This window comes from Filicampus tigris, chromosome 14 (assembly GCF_054856515.1).
Source record: "Filicampus tigris isolate MCC_2025a chromosome 14, RoL_Ftig_1.0, whole genome shotgun sequence".
In the NCBI taxonomy this organism is placed as follows: domain Eukaryota; kingdom Metazoa; phylum Chordata; class Actinopteri; order Syngnathiformes; family Syngnathidae; genus Filicampus; species Filicampus tigris.
Window position 1 is genome coordinate 15,758,351 of NC_141230.1, and position 23,086 is coordinate 15,781,436.

The window sequence follows — 23,086 nt, forward strand, 5'->3', positions numbered from 1 at the left end:
TAAAACAGTTTAGTTTAGCTAACATGCATGGTGGTCAACACCTTTAAGTATTTTAATCTGTGTGTGGCCCAAGGTTATTAGATAATTATGTTGGGTTACACTGGTCAACAGCAAATTTAAATCAGAGATGTCTTTGTGTGTCCTTAAATATATTTTTTGACACTGATTTTAATAAAATGCCTTTACTTTGTTTCCAGCCCATCAGGATTTTCAGATATTTTCATTTTATTTTATTAGGTTTGACTTAAAATAGCTTGCGCAATATGGATAATACCATTTGTTGTAGCTGTGGCATTTCACCCCCCAAAAAATCCCTAAATTCATAAATATGATTAAATACTGGTGACCAAGGTAACCTGCTACTTTGCTATTTTTTTTTACAATTCGTTTGCAGTCTTTAATTTGATGCGTTGCGTGTCTGTGTCTGTGTTTTCTCTTTAGCATGAAAGTACTGTAAGTTCTATATAAACGCCAAACATTGGCAGGTTTTGCAGCACACACATCTAAGTGAGCTTTGATTTATTAATGATCACGTAAGTGCATTAGGTAATCTTGCAGTCACTGTTTTGTTTTGTTTGCTCGATGGCATCAGTAATGAGAAATTTAAACATGAACGTGGCTGCTCGAGACTGCACTGCCTGGTCTAAGGAGAGGGTAAAGGTCAAGCCGGAGATGAGAACAGACACATACCCAAACATCCACACAGCTGCAGGCCTTTAAGGTCGTCCGTGTTCCAGCCTCCATGCTTGGCTGCACTGAGCATGCTCAGTTGTGTTTGGCATTCAGAGTGCAGGGCAGTTAAAGGCCTGATCGCTGAGGCCTAACCGCTTTTAATCAGCACACACAAACTCACATGCACGTATATGCATACAGAGCACTATGTAGCTCGCACGCAAATGACCCACTACCACACTTGTGCACGCAAACACTCACACACTAGAGGGCACGTCATTCCGTCTGACACCATTTCTAAGTCAAGCGCTACAGCTGAGGGTAAATGTCACCGTTCTGCCTCTTGCAAGTGGACAGAGAAGTGTGGACTGCGCAATAAATGAGTGTACAGGGAGCTCTTCCTTTATCTTGATCAACTGTGGTCGCAAGCTCATGGATGCATGGAAACTGAGCATATGGATCATTTAGACATGTCGGCTTGAGTAGAAGTTCTCTGTGTGTACACACACGTAATCCCGCCTCCTTCACAGGGGTTAAGTTCCAGACCCCCCGTGGTAAGTAAAATTCCATAAAATAGAAATGACTTATTTAAATACACGGGCATGTTTTTATATCATGTATGCTACTTATTTTTTAAAGTCTTAAAACACTTTTAAAACCATATAAACACATTCAAAGAAACACACTGAGACCGAGCAAGAGGAATGGGTCACAAAAATATTGTACAAACAGAATAAAAAATAGGGTTCACCCAACAGTCTGTTGGACGTATTTGTAGCTTTTTTTACTTGCTTTTGCCTTTTGTCTTGTTTTGCCCTGCTGTCTGCAGTCAGGTCAGCTTTGTAAATAAACCGGTTCAATAAATAAATAATAACAAAAACAAAACAAAAAAACACAATATACAGGGGCTGCCAAAAGTGAACTTAAACTTCCTGCTATGCACAATGCAATTAACAAGAAAACGGCTGCAGTTATTGCTCACTTTACGCCAGGATCTGGTGTTGCTAGGGGAGTGCATCTCTCCAATAAAAGACGATTCAATATGTATCTCTAAAAAAATAAACAAACATTAAATGTGGTCAACATCATCGGTAACTCTCCACCATCTTACCGACTTGGATAGTATGAGGTTTCTGAATCACTGTTTGCTCTTTTGAGAAATTGCGAGCCTCAGGATCCACGTGGGTCAGTTGCCAGTCAGTGATGCCAAACGATACAGCTTAACTGGGCCCAAATGTTCTCTCCTCGCTGAGAAATTGTCTCTGATACAGAGTATAAAGGGAACAGAAGGTGACTCATCTCCATGAGTGTCAGTTTTCAGCCAACTTTAACTTTGCTGAACAAGTGGCACAAGAGTGAAATGGTGTTAAATTCCAAAATGAAAAACAAACCAGTTAAAACTTGCACAGCGTGATTCTGTTTTCAATCAATAACCAACAAATATCACAAATTGGAAGGGCAACGTGCACAACACCCTGACTTGTTACAGCCCCAAATACCGCACAACCACAGGATGTGTGTGAGTGTGTGTGTATGTGGGTGCTGAAAATGCCTTTGTGCAATGGTAAGCACATCGTCTTCTTGTCTTCACCACCGCTACTTTACTAATGACTTGTATGCAGTATATTGACAGATGTGTCTCTTCCACTTAAATTGTGCATTTATTTTTCTCTCTCTCTCTCTCTCTCTCTCTCTCTCTCTCTCTCTCTCTCTCTCTCTCTCTCTCTCTCTCTCTCTCTCTCTCTCTCTCTCTCTCTCTCTCTCTCTCTCTCTCTCTCTCTCCATGGCTCTTCTATCACACACAGAAGTGGTGGAACATTTTACTTCTAGCAGTTCTGGCAGTATATTTCCCATCATCGTTTCAGCAATAAAAAAAAAAAATTAAAAAAGGAAACATGAAAGAGAACAATTTATACTGTCCAGTTTAGGAATAATCTTTTTTTTTAAGATCTTAAACTTCAGAATGACAAAATACTAAGATGAGACTTGAATTTCAGCGAGTAAGATTTCTGATATTGTGCTCATTTTTAGGTCAATCTTCAATCTTTTGGATGTTACGTCAATCTCACAGACTGATCGTTGGGAGGGAAAAAAAAATCAAGATAAGTGACTTGAAAGATCAAAACGATCGTTTTAGACCTTAATTGAAGACTGTGCTAACACAAAGAACAGCACAAGTTAGTCAGATAGAATGGTCAAAATGTCATATTGATGTTAAATTGAGCTGTGTTATGTCTACTGAGAAATTCTTCACAGACAATAAAATTGGGTACACATGCACAATCCCTCCTGGGAGCAAATCAAAACTGAGTGTCATCTTTATAAAAGCAACATTTTGCATGCATCTCTTGTATCGGACTCAATTGCATGCATACACCTACAGAATGTAACAGATTCCCCTTAGCGTATGTTGCTTACACACATTAATTAAAATGAGAGCGAAAAGTAACAAGACCAATGTTAACTTGTGGGGAATCCCAACAAATACCCAAGTTAAGGTGTAACCAATGACCAATTTGTCTGTTCATTTACTGTTCATTAGAATCATTTTTTACATTTTGCATTCATGCTTCCATGAATATGTTTGAGCTTTGTTACTAAATACCAATGCAATATAATATTACATACTGGATATAATATGGAAATAAATATATACATGACAATATTGTTTACTGCTGTCACATAAAATCGTTTAAGGCTATTTTGATGAAAGCATTTAATTCTGTACATGGTGATAAAAATAAGTGCAAAAGACAAGAAAAACTTTAGACCATCTATCCATCCATCTATACTGGTTATCCTCACTAGGGTTGACAGTGGGTTGGACCCTTATCCCAACCAGCCAATCCCAGGGAACAAACATCCATTCACACACCCATTCACACCTAAGGAAAATTTTGAGTATTCAATGAACTGAACATGTGTCAAAAAAAATTGTAAAACAAAAAGCCAGCCAGACCACACACTCTTCTACTCCTCCCACCATCCCAGAATGAAAGCCTTCTACTTGGGCCAGACAAGTGACATGCTGTGACAGTGTGATAGCATGAGGGCGTGTTACAAAGTGTTACATTGTAAAGAAATGTATTAAGACTGTTTGTATGATTCGTCTAGCAGAAAATTTTAATCTGGAGGGATGAGTAGAGCCGTTGTCATACCTTCTCTTTAATATGGGAAAAAGAGAAAAAGACAGAGCTGAGCAATAGCAATTATTTCCAGTGAAAACAGATGTTGCTTCGCTGTCTTTGGAGAGTTTGTGGAAATTCTTGTCACGCTTGCGTCTGTGACAAACCAGTGCACCGAGATTAGACGGCTGCTGCAAGACAGACATTTATGTGGCTGGAAGCTTCCGTCTCAAAATTGCAGCTGTACAGAGACATGATGCTCCTGACAACTACTCAAAATGTTGCCATATATGCCTACAGGAGCTGTTTAGATAAGTGAGACACTTGACAGATGCGGCGCCCAGATGAGTCTGAGGGACAAGCACGCTTCACACATGATGGGTTTTTAGTAATAAGCCTTTTGAGCCACTGCATAGAAAAAGATACACCTGCAATTCGAATGAGATCTAGCACAAGACGTATATTAAAATGTCCTCTGAGGAAGACATTGAACAGGTTTGACACAGTCAGATTGGTATTAATTGACAAGTAGGTTTATTATTGTGGTCACTCGAGCGTCAAACTGTATCGCACAGAAAGCTGCTTCTAATACATTGGCAAAAAATAGTCCACTCAAGAGTGCAAAGTATTAAAACATCTCTTATCGCCTCTAAAACATTTCTAGTATAAAATATAAGTTATAGTACAAAACAATATAAATGACAATATTGCTCGTGTTGCAAAGGTAGAATTTGTTATACAGCCCCACGGGTACCAAATGAAGTGCACATTATACGTTTATCAAGTGCATAGACAGCAACATCATATCATTTTTGGGCTTTGTTCTAAGGTAGTCTCAATGAAAAATATTAGTTTTTATCTCACAAGTGGGCAACCTCATCCATCCCTATATCTCCTCAGGCAACTCTATATTACCGTTTAATCTTTTTATATACATCCAAATGTAATCCGCAGATTCTGATCTAGTGGGGCAAATAAGATAGCTCTTTCCAAGTAAATATGTGTTGTTGTTTTTGATTGTATTTTATTACAGATACACCTAAAAGCAATATATGCTGGGAACAACCACTCAACAATCATGTTAAAAAGATACGGCAAGTCACTATCTGAGATCTAACAGCAGAAATTTCAGAGCATTCATTTGAGAGTGTCAGTAGCAGTCTTTAAACCTTTGACAGCTCTTTCTTTATGTTCCCTCTTAACCCAGTTTCCTTATTTCTTCTTATTCAGTTCACCTTTACTTGCCTATCAAGCAGTGATGGATTGACTTCCCTATTACATTACATGTGTGTCCAAACATCCACAGTGTCAGTAAACACAACATTTCCCACAATGTCCATCCTGCTTTCACTGTAAGGCCACCCACACATACTAGTGTACACACACAAGACATGCAATCGCTAACACACACACGCACACTAAAATCCATGTCAGGGAAAGTTCCACACCCATCAATTGCGTATGTGGTTTGCATGCAAACATACATAAAAAAAATGTTGCTCAGCATTTGTATCTTTTCTTTCCTGTGGAAAGACACAAAAACACACGCATGGGAGTCCTTATGCGCACGCGCTGACACACAAAGACTGACCACTGGGAAGTGGTGCTGTCAACTAGCCAGGACTCTTCAACAAATAAACACACTATCTATCTATCTGTCCTTTCATTGAACGTGTGAGTGAGTGTGTGTGTGTGTGTGTGTGGGGGGGGGGGGGGTGTGTGTGTGTGTGTGCGTACATGTGTTCATTTGGATGTGTTTGTTGTTCAGTTAAATTCCTCAGCCTGTGGTTGGTTACCAACAGCTTTGAAGTCCTAACATTACTAGGGCCCCAAGGTGACAGGCTTACCCAGCTTGCAGTGGAAGGCCCATAAAGAGGAGCGCAACAGGCAATGATGCCACAAATGAACAAACCCCACTTGCAACCTTAGCTAGGGCATGCTCATTTGCCCCCAAAAAACGTAAACACACAAGTTTAGTTAATCAGTGTCTTTAAACCCCTTTTTTTTTCCAGGGGATACATTCCCAACCCAACTATATTAGGTGAAAATCCACAATGTAGATAATTCATATACTTAGATATTTTTGTTTTGTTTTTATCCCATCGCACACGCTTAAGAGGGAAAGTCAACCCAAAAATGTCCTATGCAGCCCCACTAGTCTGAACCGGCTCAACTTCAGAAAACAGGTGAGCTGTAATTGGTCGTTATCTGAGGGTGTGTGATGTAATTTTCAGTCGACAGAAGTGACAAAATGGCCGCCCCCTGAGATGGCTAAAAACGGGTGGGTTTTTCTTCTTAACTCATGTTCCACAAACACTATTGTGATCAGAAAGACGTGTTTCGACTACTGGGGACGCATAAAACATATTACAAGAAGTTTTTTGTGTTGACTTCCCTTTTAAAGACATTCAATCTTAATAAAACACACGTAAACACATTAAGAAGCACTTTTAAAGTATCATGTGTCATCTTCCAAACCGCTTATGCTGTACAGGGTTGAGGGGAGGTGCTGGAAACTATCCCAGCTGACAATGGGCGAAAGGCAGACTACACCCCGAACTGGTCGCCAGCCAGTCGCAGGCCACACACACAGACACCGTCACTGAGCGGGAACCAATCCCACGCTGCCCGCACACAACTCAGGCGTGTGTACCACTACACCATCAGTGACCCGCTTTTAAAGTATTCCTTAAAATAAAAGCGAACCAAACATTATATATTAAATCACCAAATTGTTCAACCAAACCATACAATTTCATCTTACCGAAGTCTATTAGCTTAATGTTAACATACACTATAATGTCAGAGACAGGCTAACAGAAATTAGCATAGATGTCATTGTAATTATGAACCTTCAAACAATTGCTACACATGGAACAGCAACGCAAATAAAGGGAGTATACAGCATTACTCACAGGCACATATTCTCTCTGCTCTGTTGGAACAACAACTATATACATTGAAAAGGTTTTTTTCTGAATTACCTCGATTTTATTTTGTCAAGTGGTTGCTCGAAATAAAATAATCAGGATTTTTTTTAAGTAGACTTTACATCTACTTAAAACGTGTCCAGATGATTTTATTATGTGTACCCAATTGACAAGATATAATCAAGTCAATTCATCACACTCTTTGTTTTTCAGTGTACACAATATATAGCTGCATGGGTGCAAACGATGCTCCGAGAAATAGCAGAATACTGTACAGTACACGGTAAGCACACTTATATCCATGCAATGTTAACTTTGCGAAGGATGAGCATGTGAGTGTGTGTTTTATTTGAACATTCTGGCCCTCTCTTTCACTACCACACACAAACGCGCACGCGTGCGCGAGCACACACACGTACGCACATTACACACACCCCCACACACACAGAGGGATCAGTATATGCTCCAGCGGTCAGAATTATTGCTGAGTTGCCTCGCTTAGTCAATTCCAGTCTTTGAATTAAGGGTGTCTCTAATTAACTACACACTCATCCTCTTGCCTCTCTCTTTTCACTTTTTCCACACTCCCTTCTTTTTTTGCTCCCCCTCCCCAGTCAGATTTTCCTCCAGGCTGCTGTGTAATCGAGTGGTATGATTACTGCAGGCCCCTCACCAAGCTTTTTAATTAGCTTTGTGTATACATCGAGGCAATGGGGGAGCCCCAAAAAGTCAAACGATACAGGAGGGTTCTAGTCTTTTGATGTGAGGACTATGTGCTTGTAAGAATCTATGTTGCCATACTTAGCTTTGCGTCTGATGTTATGAAAAATAACTCACAATGTATTCCACAGCGACTTCTCACTGGCCTAATGTTTTTGACATTTTTTTTAAAACTGTTTAGCAATAAGGTACTAAGGTACTATGAGATCCCTCTAACTGGAGCACTCAATCCAAACCATGTCCTTTCTTCTCAGCTCTTCTTCTCTTTTTCTTTCTTAGCTCCAAAATGGCTACATTCCAGGGAGCACCCAGCCAAAAGGCTGCAGCAGAGAAAGCCTTCACACTAAACTAATGTGACAAGGGAGGAGAGGACGGATGCAATGGAACACTAGCATACAACACAGCCATATACAGTATAACACTTCATTTACCAAAACGAAAAAAAAAAAGTGCATTCATACACCGGACAGCGCAATTTGATGATTTGATATGAAATGGCTGTTTTGAAAATATGTGAGCATTCTGTTGGTTGTCTCTGAGTAGTATTAAATAACTCCACACTGAACCACAAAGCGCAATGCAGACCGAATCTGGTCAGCAAACGGTAAAAGACATTATCTAGAGTAAAAGTATCATGTGTAGCTGAGTGCTGCTGGAACGGAGAACAATTGCTCGGTTTACTCTGCGAAGATATAAATATAAAGGCTACAACACAGAGACGTATAGTATACTATACAGATGCATGCTCATGTGTGAGCAGAGATGACATGTTCTCGAGAGGCGAGTGGTTATATAACGGTCAACACAAACAAAGCCAGACTTTCTAAGGGAGCAAAGCAGAGCCAATAAATGTGGTTTTATAGAACCCAGCCTAAAATGTCTGGCTAGGAAGCTGTTTGGGAAAAAATAGGGAATGGCTTACCATTCATCATCATCATCATCATCATCATCATCATTATTGTTGTTGTTGTTGTTGTTGTTGAGTTTATTACACCAACAAAAGCTGGTCTTCTAACTGAGCGCACCCAGGGAGTGTCTTCCAATAGTGCTAAAATGCGACTCATATCAATATCATATCAATTATATGCAAATGAAATAATTTAGCACACAAAAAATTGTTTTAAAACATACTGTATGACCATATGATGGCTGATTTTGCGTCTTAAACGGAAAGTCAACCCCAAAATTGTCTTTACAATAATATGTTCTATGCAGCTCCACTAGTTTAAACACAGTATTCTGATAAATGTTGCATTTGTGGAATTTGAGTTTAAGCAGCAAAATCCACCCATTTTTGTACAGGCATCGATTTTGCCTCTTTCACGACTGAAAATGACACCACAGTTGCTCAGGGCTCAGGTAACAACCAATCGTGGCTCAGCTTCAAAAAACAGGTGAGCCGTGATTGGTCGTTAGCTGAGCCCTGAGCAACTGCCATGTCATTTTTAGTCGACAGAAAGTAGCAAAATGGCCGCCCACTGAGAAGGCTAAAAAGGGGGGAATTTTGCTGCTTAACTCATATTCCACAAACACAATATCAATCAGAATGACATGGTTAGACTAATGGAGGCGCGTAGAACATATCATTGCAAGGAATTTTTGGGGGTTGACTTCCACTTTAAATACCACCTCTGAAAGGCAGGTGCAAATGGCACTGCTATGGAGAACCGGGAGTAGGAGGCACAGGAAAAATAAGAGGTAACAAAAAGACCAGATCCTTTCTGAGAAAACAGTTTCACATTTGAAGTGCTTGAAGCTAAAATTATTACAACAATTTATTTCATTGATATCACATACAGTGGATCACTTGAGTGAACATTTTCGATCTCGGTACTATGCACTAAATCAAGCCCTACATGTCTAATGTTGATTGTCCTGATGTCATAGATACACACACACCCCATAAAGGAAATGTGTGTTATATTTGGCCATTTTAATGTATCGACTCAATTGTATTGATTCCTTTCTCAGGTTGATGTCAGCAATTCAAGAGAATTCATAAAGACAGCAGTATTACTGTAATAACCCAGTGGAGTAAAATAATCTATAAATGGAGCAGGTTCCCCAATGCCACTTCAACATGATCAACACCACTGATACATAACAAAACAGCAAAATGTGAAGATTGAGATTCTTGGTTTTCCTTAAAATTACATAGCAAAAAAAAAAAATCATCAAATAGTTGTATCGAGGTCATTTATGTACAGTGCCACAATATTTACCCCCAAATTATCATTTTACTCTAAATCCGATGTGACAAGGACATTGAATCAAGTTTTGTCAAAACCCTTTTCTTTTCTTTTTTTTTGCAGTTACTGTATGAATATCTTATTTGTTTAAAGCATTCACAACAGGCTGGCCGGTTAAGGTATTGTGTGTCTGGATACATCAAGTGAGAACGTAAACTCTGGCCTCGCATCAACATGCGACCGGACAGCTGCTTGCATTTGCAAAATGCATATAGGGGCACACACACACACACAAACACATTTGTACACACACATCCATACTCTCCTTACAGACATCCGTTTGCTGTTTTAGGATCAAATTAAGGTGGCAGGAATTTCACACTGATGGTAGTAGACAGGAGTCGCTTCACCTGCTGCAGTTTGTTCTAATGACAGATGAAAGACCGACTTAGCTAGATTAGATCTGGCCCCACATTCTCTGCGGAAAGGCTACTCTCAAAACATACGGTAATCTGGCGACCACTGTCACGACCGCTCACACACTAAGACCCCGCGTCATTGTCCGCTGTGATATTGATGATGAAATAACCAAACGCACTCACAACATTTAGCCTCCGTTCTGTGCCACACACAACTAATGCTTGCACACACATTTGGATCATAACAGATTGATCATGGTGGTCCATTTCTAATAACGTACAGGTGCATGCTTACTTTTGATGGCGCCGCAGAAAAAACAACCTTGTTTCCATATACAGTTCATATTATGGAGGGAACTCTGCACACACACGCACACGATAATAATGAAAGTGTACTCTGTAGAGGCCCTTTAAAGACACTTTTGTGTCTGTATAAACAAAAAAACTGCTCTAATGTTCTCTCTTGGCCCCCTCGCATCTCGCCAGAGGTGTCAGTTAATGGAAGATCCTGCATTAATTCTACAGCCGTGATGAAAAACAACACATGAAATATTCAACAAAGAGCAGAATCACTAACACACCAAAACATTCGACACCAACAGCTCACTCACCACATTCCGTGATTAAATTCACTTCAATTTGCTTCTTGTAAGGGCCACAGTGGTAAATAAGAAGTGTGTTCTTAATCTGTTTTGCCTGACTAAATAAAGGTAAATAAATTTAAATAAATGAAAATAAAATCAATTCAGTCATGAACTGATTACTCAGCTGTGAACCTCGTTTAACTTTTGTTTGTGCGTGTGCCGGTAAGTACGGATAAAGTTGCGAATGTATTTGAATGCTGATCGTTTTTAGAATTTTTAACCTAATACAACAAAACAATGGATTTGAAATAACGTGATTTGAGTCAAGTGTAGACTTTTGGCTTCGATTTAACAAGAACAAAAATATGCCACTTACTAATTAGAGCATTACATTTTATATAAGATATCAATTTCCAGACAGCCAAAGAAAAGTGAAATAGAAAAACTGATGTATAGTCAATGACTGTAGCAAAACTTCCTGCTTTTTTTTTTTGGGTGTCCCTGCCTTCATTTTTTATATGGCCACTGATATTGTCTGTGGGCTTACACATGCCAGTATTTATCCGTTTTTGCTGTCCACTGCATTGTAAATATGTGTTCAGCTTCCCTACTATCAGTCTGTAAGGTGACCTAACTGCATACACTCATCTGTCTGTTAACACAGAGGGTCTGGGCATCGAGCTCTGCTCTGGGGCCCACGGTGGCTACACGTGGGGGATGCAGGGGCCTGTTGATGCAGCTGTCCCACTCCAGCGTAACATAAGACCTTATTAGAGTCCATTAGAGCACTTTGAATTCAATAAGAGATTGTCCAGTACATCCAAACATTCACACAATTCACAGGGAGTAAGGCAGTGAAAGACGTCTGATTGGCTCAAGGGGTTGATGTTGGCTCGTTGCTGTTTGCCAGCATAATGCATTTACAACATTTATATACACAGGGAAAAGTTGAAGCAACCTTAACACGACTCTATCCCGCACGATGAGCATTTGATGTTACATCTATTTATGTCGTGATTGCAGCTTTTTGAAGTATTCTAATGATATTTCAGCATTGCAGGTCATAACCCAGGTCAGAGGCGAATGCCTTTGCCTGGTCAATGTCTGTTTCTAAGCATTATCAGAACAACAACAACTCATGATAATCCTCATTTATCAGAGCAGAACAAGTATACATAAGTTTCCTCTATCTTTTGACGTTTTGTTAGTACAGGATACCCGCATGATAACAAAGCATGAGGACGGTGAGTCTGCCAGAGGTCCACCATCCCAGAAAAGAAGTTCCTTTGGCCCCACCAGCAGGGGTTTAACCCGTGACACAATCTTTGATCTTTAATTAACAATGAGTGGGGCTTTGGAAAGCAGAAAGTGCATCAACATGGCAGTATTTTCAACCAGATATGATAAAAGGGATGCAGACATAGTCTCCTATACTGCACAAGGAGAGCATACAGTCATTGTGGACAGCTAGAGCAGGAATGTCGGTGTCAAACACATTCAAATTCTGGAGCAGAACATATAGAATGATATAAACCACTGCTGCCAGCCACATCGAAGACAGCTTGGGGTTTTATGGCACATGCTGTGTCTGCAAGCACTTTTGGCTTTAATTTGAAAAAAAAAAAAATGTAAACACATGCATAAACCAGAGGAGCATGAATTAAACAGGAAGTTGCCAGAAAGCACTGATATGTATAATCTCAGAGTTTCCAAAACAATTTTAGAAAAAGCAGACGTGGTCATGTGATGGCCTTTAGATAAAGTGAGAAAAGAGGCAAGAGGGATGAATTGGTAAGATGATGTTTGAGTTCTGTGCAAACACTCTGGGTTAGCTCAGGAAAATAACATCAATTGCTAAGATGCTCTCATTTTGTGGCAGGATGTCACAATATCATGTATCTGATTTTTAAATGATGCATGTGACTCTGAATAATAAGAAATGTGTGCATTATGGTAGCTAGTTTAAACACAATGTAACACAAACAGTTTATATAGGTAACGCATGCCTTTTGGTTTATGATTATGTTTTTCAAAATCCATTGTTTTCAAACGTGTGTACCTGAATTCTGTACTTTACATTCAGACAAGACATTCAAATATACAAGCTAAAGTTTTGTAGGCAAAAGGCGCACTGATATGTGATAACATCGTCATTACGTCACTAATCCTGTGAACCCACTTGGTTGCTTTGTCCCAATGGGAATATCACAGTCACAAACCATCATCAGATAATTTACTCTTATCCATTCAAAATAAAATAACAAATAAATGGAATTATGGTTTGCACATTTCCTTCATAGTAAAGAGGCTCTAGGTTTGAATCTCAAGCCTTTCCCCATGCTTGCGCAGATTTTTCCGGCATCTTCAACTTGCTAGCACATTCGCAAAACATACACATTAGGTCAGTCAAAGCATAGGCGTGAATGAAGGTGAATGCTTTTCTCTATGTGCCCCGCAAATGATTGATGACCGTTTCAGTTTTTACCCGTTAGAACAGGCGCTATCTCACTTGAGACCATAATGAGCACAAGTGGTCATCGAAAATGAATGGAAAATTCAAATGAATATGTCTAACAGTATATATGAAAATGACACATAAAATGGTGTACAGAAAACAAAAAAATAGAAGTACTATGGAGAGCATATACATTAAATCTATTGCTAAAAATCTTAGTTGAGGTCAAGTAGAAGAAAAACAGCCCATCCACTCATTGCGTATTTTTGCTCCAGCAACCAACTGACAACAACTCACATCAGTCTTCTGCATTTCATGCAAGATAATGACGTAAGCAGACCTTAGCCCAAAATTAAACAGCAGGATAGCTGGAAACCACCTCCAGGGTATCAATACACTTCCAGGGTGAAATTGAGTATCTCCAGACTTGATGTAATGCCGACTCACTCATGTCTCCTCCGACACCCACAACCACCACCGCAGTTATTTCGTATTTTACCATCCACTCTCCAACCCTCTTCTTTATGTTATCACTTCCATTCTTGGTCTTCTGGTTCAGATCTCCCCAAAGTTAATGATGTGACACAGAGTGGCTTACTATCAAACTACCGTGTGTTGAACACACAGCCAAGACCTGGATAACACATTATGCATGAATGGAAAAATAAATGTGTGATTGCTGATTCATCCACCCCCACTATGGTTTTTGTGGGTTCTTTTGAACGCACTACGCACACAGAAAGCACATGCACCAACTTAAAACAAAGATTGGACATTTTATGTTAGAAAGGTTCTTCTGGGTTGACAGATATGAGGTGTGAAAGTGTTCACATCAAATACATCTGCATATTTGGTAAATGTGCATTATAAGACTTCCAATTTTTCAAAGACCTAAGGCACTGTGTGATTAAGGGAGGCGGGTTCAAGAATGTGTAGAAGAAAATACATGATACATGGGAAGGTGACGGACAAAATAAAACACAGAATGATGAATGCATGCAAGAATAAAAAGTCTTACTTTGACAGGTGTTGCTCCTTTCTTCATAGCCGGCATTGCACAGGCACTTTCCAATAGGCACAAGCCACTCGCCATCTGTGCTGCAGTACATTCGCGGAGGTTCCTCCTCTTTCGAGTTATTGACACATAAACCTTTCACCTCAACCAGCGACTGGGAGTCCACTGGCACCGTGTCAGGAAAGGAGGCCAGATTCTTCACAGTGTTTGGGCACTTTTTAAAGTAAACCCTCACAGAGACTAGAGCGACGCAGGCACCCACGTCCTGGAATGCCAGGTAGAAGCCCTTCTTGGTCATGGGCCCCACTTCACGTACTTCAGTGTTGAGTTTTAGAATGCGGTCGCCAAGGTCCATTTGTGTGAAACTTTCATCCGCAGCTATGGTGTCAATCTTGGAGAACTGGTGTTCTCGAAAGTGACTGCCTTGGTCATCATCGGTCTCCAAGTAGAGAAGGTTGAAGGTCTCCTTGCATGTGCCCAGGACTAATGGTATGGAGTTGCAGTCCCTCAGTGTGAACTTCAGTTCGACATAGATCTTCTGGGCTGACTGACGAGGGATCCAGTTGGTGCGAAGCCAGTTGTTCTGGCTGTACTCCATTACATTGCACACCTGGAAAGTCCTGATGGGTGTGTAATGCTCATCCACCCCACTGATCTCCTCCCACTGAAAAAGAAATGGATGGAAAGGGACAAAGGAGAGAAGGGAAAGACAAATAGAGGCAAAAGATAGGAAAGTCGCAGAGGTAAATGCAGGAGGAAATTTGCAGGAAAGGTAGAGAAAGTAAGGTAGGGAAGGTAGTTAAAGAGAGAAACCGTAGAAGTAAAAGATCAGGAAAGGGAGGCAGTCAGGGGTTGAAGAATGAGAAGGTGCAAGAAAAGCATTTGGGGTGAGGAGAAGAAGAAATAAGGAAAAATAGGGAAGGATAATAGAGAGAAAAAAGTGAGTTATTGCCATTCCGCACCATTTACAGTCAAGTTATTTAGATTCAGACACATCCATGCTGAAATCTAAACACCTAAGGGTGGAAAATCCCACTACCAGATCTCTTATAGAACACCGAACTTTAAACAAATAGATACAATGTTCTAGTGATAGAGAAACATGGTTAAAATCAGTACAATTGGTGGGATGTTCTTTAAAAAAAATCGTGTAGTGCTTTTTTCCACCCCTTTTACTAACAGTTGATCTACAAGTGAGGACTGCAGTCTTTGGCTATCTACGTCATAGTAATGCTACTAGAAACGTGCGGTAACTACTACGAAAAAAAAAGAAAAGCTAGAAAGTATGGAGAGATTTCAGTGTATACCAGGAACGTTCATGGCTATCTTACATTTTCCCTCCACTGGAAGAAAGCGATGAGAGAGGAAAGGAGACAAGAAAGCGGCGTCATTCCTTTTGAATTCAACACAGTGGGAAGACTCATTGATCATGCGCTTTGGCTTCGCAGTTCAGGAAAATCAACAGTGAATCAGAGAGATGATGAATGCGCAAACACCTGAAACACTGGGTTCATTGTGGTTACATTGACAGACATTAGCATGATTGGGTCTAAAGGGATGCTTTGTTCTCTTCTAGCGAAATGAAGAATGGATGGGCGCCTGGATGGGCAGCACTTTTGAGCAACAAAGAGAGAGAGAGACACACTTGATAAGTGGAAACAAAATTATCGGCACTTTTGGACAAGTGTTACTTCAACTTAAACCCTTCCGGACACATGTGCATTCACGTATAGTTCACATAGGGTTCATGTGGCATGTTTAGGCACACTGTAGACACGCAGCAGGTGCTTTAAAAGCGTGCACAAAGCAAGGCGAGGTTTGAGTGCTTCTGTCCTCTATTACTAATTTTGTTGCGATTGTGTGTGTGCCAATCATATCTTTTGAGTGTTCAAGGACCTCTCAGGCTTGAGGGTAGCCACTTGCTTTTCATCTCTTAGTAAAAGACCTCAAGTGAAAGTCTGGAGAGCTGGCGAGGGGATGCTAGCTCAACTAGAGTTATAGCAACAAAGAGCAGAGTGATGGAGGAAGGAGAGAGCACCATAAGCTACAAAAAAACAGTCCTTGAAATTCCTTTGGTGTTTATCCTCCACTGTCATAGTTTCACAGCATCACCTCATTCATCAGTGTAGTCTAAGCGCTCTATAGGTCTAACAAATACAGGCAAAAGTAGACACACTTGAGTGCTCTGGCTAAATAAAGCGTACATTGCACTATTGGCTTTTTTTTTTTAAACTTCAGTGAAACTTTAAATGGAGTTTTACTCCTGATGTAAAATAGCCGGCCGACCGTATCAGAAATTAGCTTTAGATATTTTTAAGATACTCGCCCGAAGTCAGCGGAGAAAGGCTTCTGCTCACCTGTGACGCTGACCAGGATAGGACAGTAAATGGATACCTGGACTAGAGCTGGAATTGGTTCATGTGTATTTTTTTATTTCAATCAGTTGTGTTTTTATTCTTTCATTTGACCCTAATGAAGATAAGTGGCATAGAAAATGGATGGATGAATGTTTAATTCCAAGTGTCAGTGTTATTAGTTTCACTGCCTCACCAGTTCCGCCCTACTGCTTCTGTTTCACCCAATCAGTTACCAGCCTACTACAGTGTTCTACCCAGAGGTGTCTTTTCTGTGTGGCAAGTAATTATGTCTATTTAGTGGCCCATTTGTAGTTCAGTGGGTTTGGATCATTGATGCTTGTGCTCTCATCAACTGTCTTTGTTATTGTTTGTGAGAAAGTTCATTTCACTTTGCTTGGTGCTGTTTGCATACTAGACATATGCTCTGTTTTTTGCTTTAAAATACCTTCCTCTCATTGAGACAATTTCAGGTTTCATTTAAAAATGTTTTGTCGGTTCCTTGAAAATATGTATAGAATTGATTTTCACATAAATGGACCGCTGATGCCAAGCTGTAGGTCTTGTACCTTTGTCAAAATTGTACAATTAAAACAATTAAAATAAATTGCTTGGCTTGTCTGTTTTGTTCTTCATTTATTATAGAAAGAAAAAGGGAAGCTATCAGGAATACTCGATGTTAAAACATTGTCATTATTTTTATATGTACAGTATATAATTAGTCATTCACGAAAAGGATTCTTTGTGAAGGAGGCCGTTGAACCAAATGTCATCCTATTAATATCAATTGACCTGAGTCACAATAGCTTGCCCTGCGGTATGCTAATGTATCAACCCATTAAAAGAATTGTTCAATTATGATTTAAAACACAGAACAGAAATGAAGTAGGAGAACACTATTACACGTCTTAAACTCGGCGAAAAACACCCAAATAAGTAGTTAATAAGGCAGATTTGGAGACAACGGTCTTCTTCATTTACAGCAAAATTACATTAACTGTAGATACCAACAAATGATTTTGTAAAAATGAAGGTTTAGAGGGTCAATAAGAAGCCCATCCAACAACTGAGGAAGCTCCAGCTGTGGATACGGAGACTCTTGCTTCCCAAACATGTCTCGATAATTAAAAGCAACAAGCGGACAAGTCTTTTGTTTATCACCAGGTGGGTGAAACTCCCCTCCCATTGGCTCCTAATTGACATATAACAACACTAGGACCCTACACCGGTCCTTGTGACCTTTGCCCCCTGCCCCCCATGGTCACAGCTGGGCCACTGTTTGGTGTGATCTTGTCCCAGGTTTCTCTGATCTTTGCTGTAGGTGGAGCAACTTAAGGGACAGTAAAATGAGAGTGCGGTAACATGAGCTGTTAAAGAAATTACAACTATGGCAACAGGCACGCCTTAGCAGTTCACCAGTTCACACGCTTCAAAGGAAGGTCAATGAGAGTTAACGGGCCAGTGTAAAGTATTGGGTAACAATGCGTTCGGACCAAAACTTTACGAAACGACGGAAGGTAAGCATCCTGAATGAATCCAACAATAATAACTTTGCTGTGATTGTTAACCTTGTGATTCTCGTTCATGTATTTCTATACACTACGTCTACATTTTAAACTTCATCATATACGTAAACGCATGCTTGTAGCCTATAAAACACACTTTAGCCTAATGGTGATACCTGAGTAGTTAATGGTTTGATCACTGAATGTTTTTTCCTCCACAGTAGGACAAAATTGTCCACAGCAAGTGTGGAGCCATCTTACACTCTGGCCTCTGTGGGGGTCACGGGGGTCACAGACACGACAACTGCTGCATATCAGTCAAAGGGCATTTCTTCAGCCTCTGTTATCCAAAAGGAGCACACATTGCATGCTTCCTCTGTTTGACTTTGCTGCCAATCTGATTTTGGGTGAATTTTCAACAAGATGTGAATGTGTTTAATGTTCATAACACAGATGAGCTGGTGTAAATAAAGCCATGCTAGCTTCAATTCAGGCAAGATTGTGTACAAGTTGTAATTATTACCGTATGCAACTTCTATGATGTGATGGGAAAAGGCACTTTTTGGCGGTCTTGTGGAGCTACAGAAACAATTACAAGGATGTCTTTTTATTTAGCAGTCACATTGACTCAGCGCTCCTTTATACTGATGCCAATATACCAAATGTTTGTGGATGAGAGAAAATATCGATGAAAACTTTGATGAGAAAGTTTATAATGCTTTTCCTGCAATAGGTGAAAACACGCTATTTGAGAATCCATAGGGGGAAAAAAACATTGTTTTAATAATGTTACCCTCCCAACACATTTTTAACACATTTAAAACACATTTGAAGGCAAAAATGTAAAATTCCAAGCAAGTGTCTGTGTACATGCATGCGCCTTTAAGAGGCGGGGCCTAGTGAGGTGGCACGTGAACTGAGTCTGCATGTGAGTGTTCGGGCATGAAGTGTTCATTGTCTTTATTTGTTTTACTGTTTTCCTGGCCTGACTGAAAAGTGCATCGGCCACTGTGGTTTTCCTTTCCCACAAGCGCATTAAGTATACTGTGAAAAAACATAAAATACAATCACTCGAGAGGAAAAAAAAAAAGCAAAGTAGCGGGGATGAAAATGATGAAATATGATAAAGTGAGGGAACAGTGTGTTGCTTTTCTTATAATCTTTGAATCAATTTCGTCTGAACTGAACAACTTTCCAATCACTGACTTTGTTAGGCCGAAGCTGCTCACAGCAAATGAGGACAGGAAAAAAAAAAGATGTCACATATTTTATTTTATTATTTATTTTAAGTAGTTTTGTTTAAGTAAAATGTGTATGTTCCATCCATTTCTAGTGCTTATCGTTTTCCGGGTCACAGGAAGCTCGAGCCTAACCCAGCTGACTTAATGCACATCCAGGATTGTTCGCTGGTCAACTGCACATCAAGTCAAACACAATTCAAATCCACAGTCACTCACTGAGTAGGAATCAATCTCACACTGGCTGGACAAAGGTCAGCTATGTGTACCAATACATTGTCAAAATGTTCATGTTTTATTGCATGAATTTCAACTCCATTCATAAACTTTCAACTTTTGTTCGAGTTTATGATCACAGGATATGCAAAGTTGTTGGCCAATGCCGCAATGTAGTTGTATTCTCCACTGGTTTCCACGAAAAATAGACTTCACATTGTGTGTAGCCATTAATTCTATTTGCATGTCCAGAGAGTGTCTGGGGTGTTGGTTTGTTGCTGAAGAATGCTTTCAGAGCACTCAAGAATGTAATCTGTAACTCTCTTTAGTCTTGTGGACGGCTAAGCTCCCAGGACACTGCTCAGCCATCAGCCTGCCTCCCAAACAGATAAGAGTATATCTGGATCACACACATTGGCATATACTAACATACAGACAGACACTCATCATTTCAGCCTGTCTACGCTGTGAACATCCTGGGAGGCTGAACTCTTTAATTTGCTCTGACCGGAGCGTGTTGTGCCCCAGTGGACCAATAGCCACTGCCTCTCCGTCAATGTGAGGGAGTGTGCGTGTGTGTCAGGGCTTGGTGCCACATTATGAGAAATCATTTGTGCGCAGCGGTGTCCCAGGGCAGGCTGCTTATCGGGGCAAGTCACTAGATGACGTGAGTAATTACAGATGATTCACCTTGAGGACTTCATCATCAGCATTCTTTCCCTGCCAGTGTGTCTCTCATCCTGCCTTTCTCTGCTTTTGCCTTTTTTGTGCCTCATATTGTTCAATCGCTGTCTTTTCTAGCTCACACTCACTCAGGACATTGCGGCAGTGGTACCCCTGACTGTGTTATTTATTTTCTAAAATGTGTCACTACCAGTCTTAGAATGAATGGAGTACAAATATGGCATTACTGTATTTAAGTGGAAATTTCCCATATACTGTATGCACTTTATCTCGTTACTTATGTTTCTGGCAACTTTTACTTTTACCCCACTACAATTCCCAAACAAAATGCATTCTTTTACTCCAACTACCTTTTCCCTAACCATCGTCAGTACTCATTAGTGATCGCCTATAGGCCGGTCCGCCTATCATTTTAAACCGGGGTATGTTAGCGTTTCCGTCTACCGACCTCGACCAACTCCCACTATCTACTTTCACATATTTATACAAGACTACTGTAGTTACTCCATACTTCTGCAGTGGAGCTTCCAATGTTGGTCAAAATTTGTTGCTGACACTTTAGTTTTGCGTCATCTCCTGCTGGCCAAATTTCAAATAGCAACAATTGTATCCCCCTCATGTAGCTCTGTCGTCAAAATATGGCAATTTTAGTCAATGTCTATGATGTAAGAATTTTATCTTTGCCAATGTATAACTGCGGAATGTATGATCAATGTTTTAGAACTTGATTTTTCCCACCGATGCACATCTTTCTTTAGCGGCATTTAAATGAAAAGCCTCCACTGTAGAGTTTTCATACCTCATTTTGTCCAAAAAACCTTTCAATTTTTTTTCACAATTTGCCAAGGAAATGCAACCGTTTTCACACTAAGTATTTTTTTTAAGATAAACTTTATAATGATAAATAACCAAGTTAGACGCTTTTATACGGTTCCAGTTCCATATGCGATTGAAGAAAAAACTACTGGCAGCTCCTCTGAGAAAATGAGAATTATTTCAAGTCACAGCCAAAAAGTAACACTTAATCAAGGAAAAATAAGAAAATGTGCTAGTGTGTGTGTGTGTGTGTGTGTGTGTATGCGTGCGTACGTGTGTGTGCATATGTGAGTGTGCAGGCCAGCCCTGAGGCACAGTAGCCTAACCAGTTAGACAAATAAACTCTGAGCGAGAACCCACTGCAGAGACTTTGTAGTGGAGAAAGGCTGACAGATGAGCCTGCAGATTTTTTTCTTTAACCCCAAAACTAGTGGTGCGAATTCATTTTAAAAAGCACACTCAAGTGTGAAATTTGCATAATGCAATACTAACATTTTTGTTGTGGTTTCAAAAAATAAAGCTTTCAGTGGATGCACGCAATGATTATTGTTTAGCTTCCCAGCAAAGCTACAGTATATCACAATGCAGGCAGGATTCCGTTTTGTTCCTCACAATCCTGACCACACTTTATAGGCTAAGCAAGATAAAAATTTGTCACATTCAGATTTTTTAAATTTTATTTTTATCAAAGGAAACGTCAATCAATATTATTTGTGTGTGTGTGTGTATATATATATATATATATATATATATATATATATATATATATATATATATATAGGTCTGCTGCCAAAATTCATTGTGGAATATCTTCAAATTCCAAATAGAAAATTGGTTTATTTAGTATGACCGTAACAATTAAATTACAGTATTTTCATCAAAAAATAAAAAAGGGGTAAAATATGAGGTCAATTTTGAACACATATCGTGCCAGAAAGGGGTTGAGCACATTGAAAATTCCGGCAAGCATGCTTTTGTCCAGACAACCCAAAATCCCTTAATGCCATAATCTTTCTTTTTACGCACACACACACCCACACACACCCACACACACACACGCACACAAATACATTAAACACCAATACAAACATTTTCTCTTAAGCATCTCGACCATATGGCGAGTGTTCAATGTTTAGTGAGATGGAGAATGGACCAAAATGTCTAAAGAAAAGTGGGTTAATCTACACTTGGCTTATTTGTCTGACATGACAAAGCGAGAGAGATCCTGTGGACAGTGAGAAAACAATCCTAGTCGGCAAACTGGCAAAACCGACATGAAATATCGTAACAGTGGAAATAACAGCAGCTCGTCAATGTCAGGAGGATCACATGACTAAGTTAACTGGAGACAGAGGATACTCACCCCATGCGACGGGTAGGAAATCCATCCTAACTCTCCTTGGCTTGCTTTAGAATCTAACAGGTTCACTGTCGAGGGGAAAAGAGAAAACAAAGAACATATGAGTGCCTCGTCCTTGTTAGCCCCAATTAGCCCTTATCTAATCCCACAAGAGAGATCCCGAGTTCAAGCACTCTAGCGTTGATCATGCCACTGTTTACTCAGCTGCCACACAATACACATATTCTGTGCTTGGCAACAGTCAAGGCAGACGCAAGTCACGCAAGCAGAAGTTGCTAGGCACAGATATCAGAAAGGAAAACATGTGGCACTGAAAAAAAAGGTCATTTTTGCTGATGTGAGCTTCTGACCCATTGTGCCCGTTGTCGACCCAACACCATGTTATACATTTTGTGGGGAACAGAAGCAGCGTGTAGGTAGTCTATAATTGCTCGTTTCTGAAAAGAGCGACACGAGAAGAAATAAAACAAGTCTAAGCGTAATTCAGACATCTTGCTAGTAAATCATTCCGTAATGAGATGACAGATAAAGAGACACGGTGTGCCTTATTCATATTGAGAAAATATACGGAAAGCTCTGTCTTTAAGAATAAAATGACTGTGATGGAATATGGAAATCAAACGAACTGCCGTCGCCGCCCACAACAATTGAAGAAAAGAATGCAAAGGGACTACTGAGATGCATGATTTCAGTCTTTACAGCATGATTCTGTTTATCAAAAAAGGCATAAAAGTTGCAATAAAAGCCGAAGAACGACTATTGACACAAAACAAATACGGAACGGCTTATGAATATAAGCGCATT

The 23,086-nt window shown here is 40.0% G+C and overlaps 1 protein-coding gene across 4 annotated transcripts in view; it reads right to left on the bottom strand.

Annotated features, from left to right (window-relative positions):
- epha3 (eph receptor A3) overlaps nt 1–23,086 on the bottom strand; it is an 83,770-nt gene that overhangs the window by 55,052 nt on the left and 5,632 nt on the right. For all 4 annotated transcript variants that reach the window (XM_086050990.1, XM_086050989.1, XM_086050993.1 and 1 more), the window contains exons 2-3: nt 22,286–22,350; nt 14,113–14,773 (exon numbers count right to left, since the gene is read on the bottom strand). In XM_086050990.1, the coding sequence (XP_085907116.1) occupies nt 14,113–14,773; nt 22,286–22,350 (726 nt within the window). The remainder of the gene's footprint in view (nt 1–14,112; nt 14,774–22,285; nt 22,351–23,086) is intronic.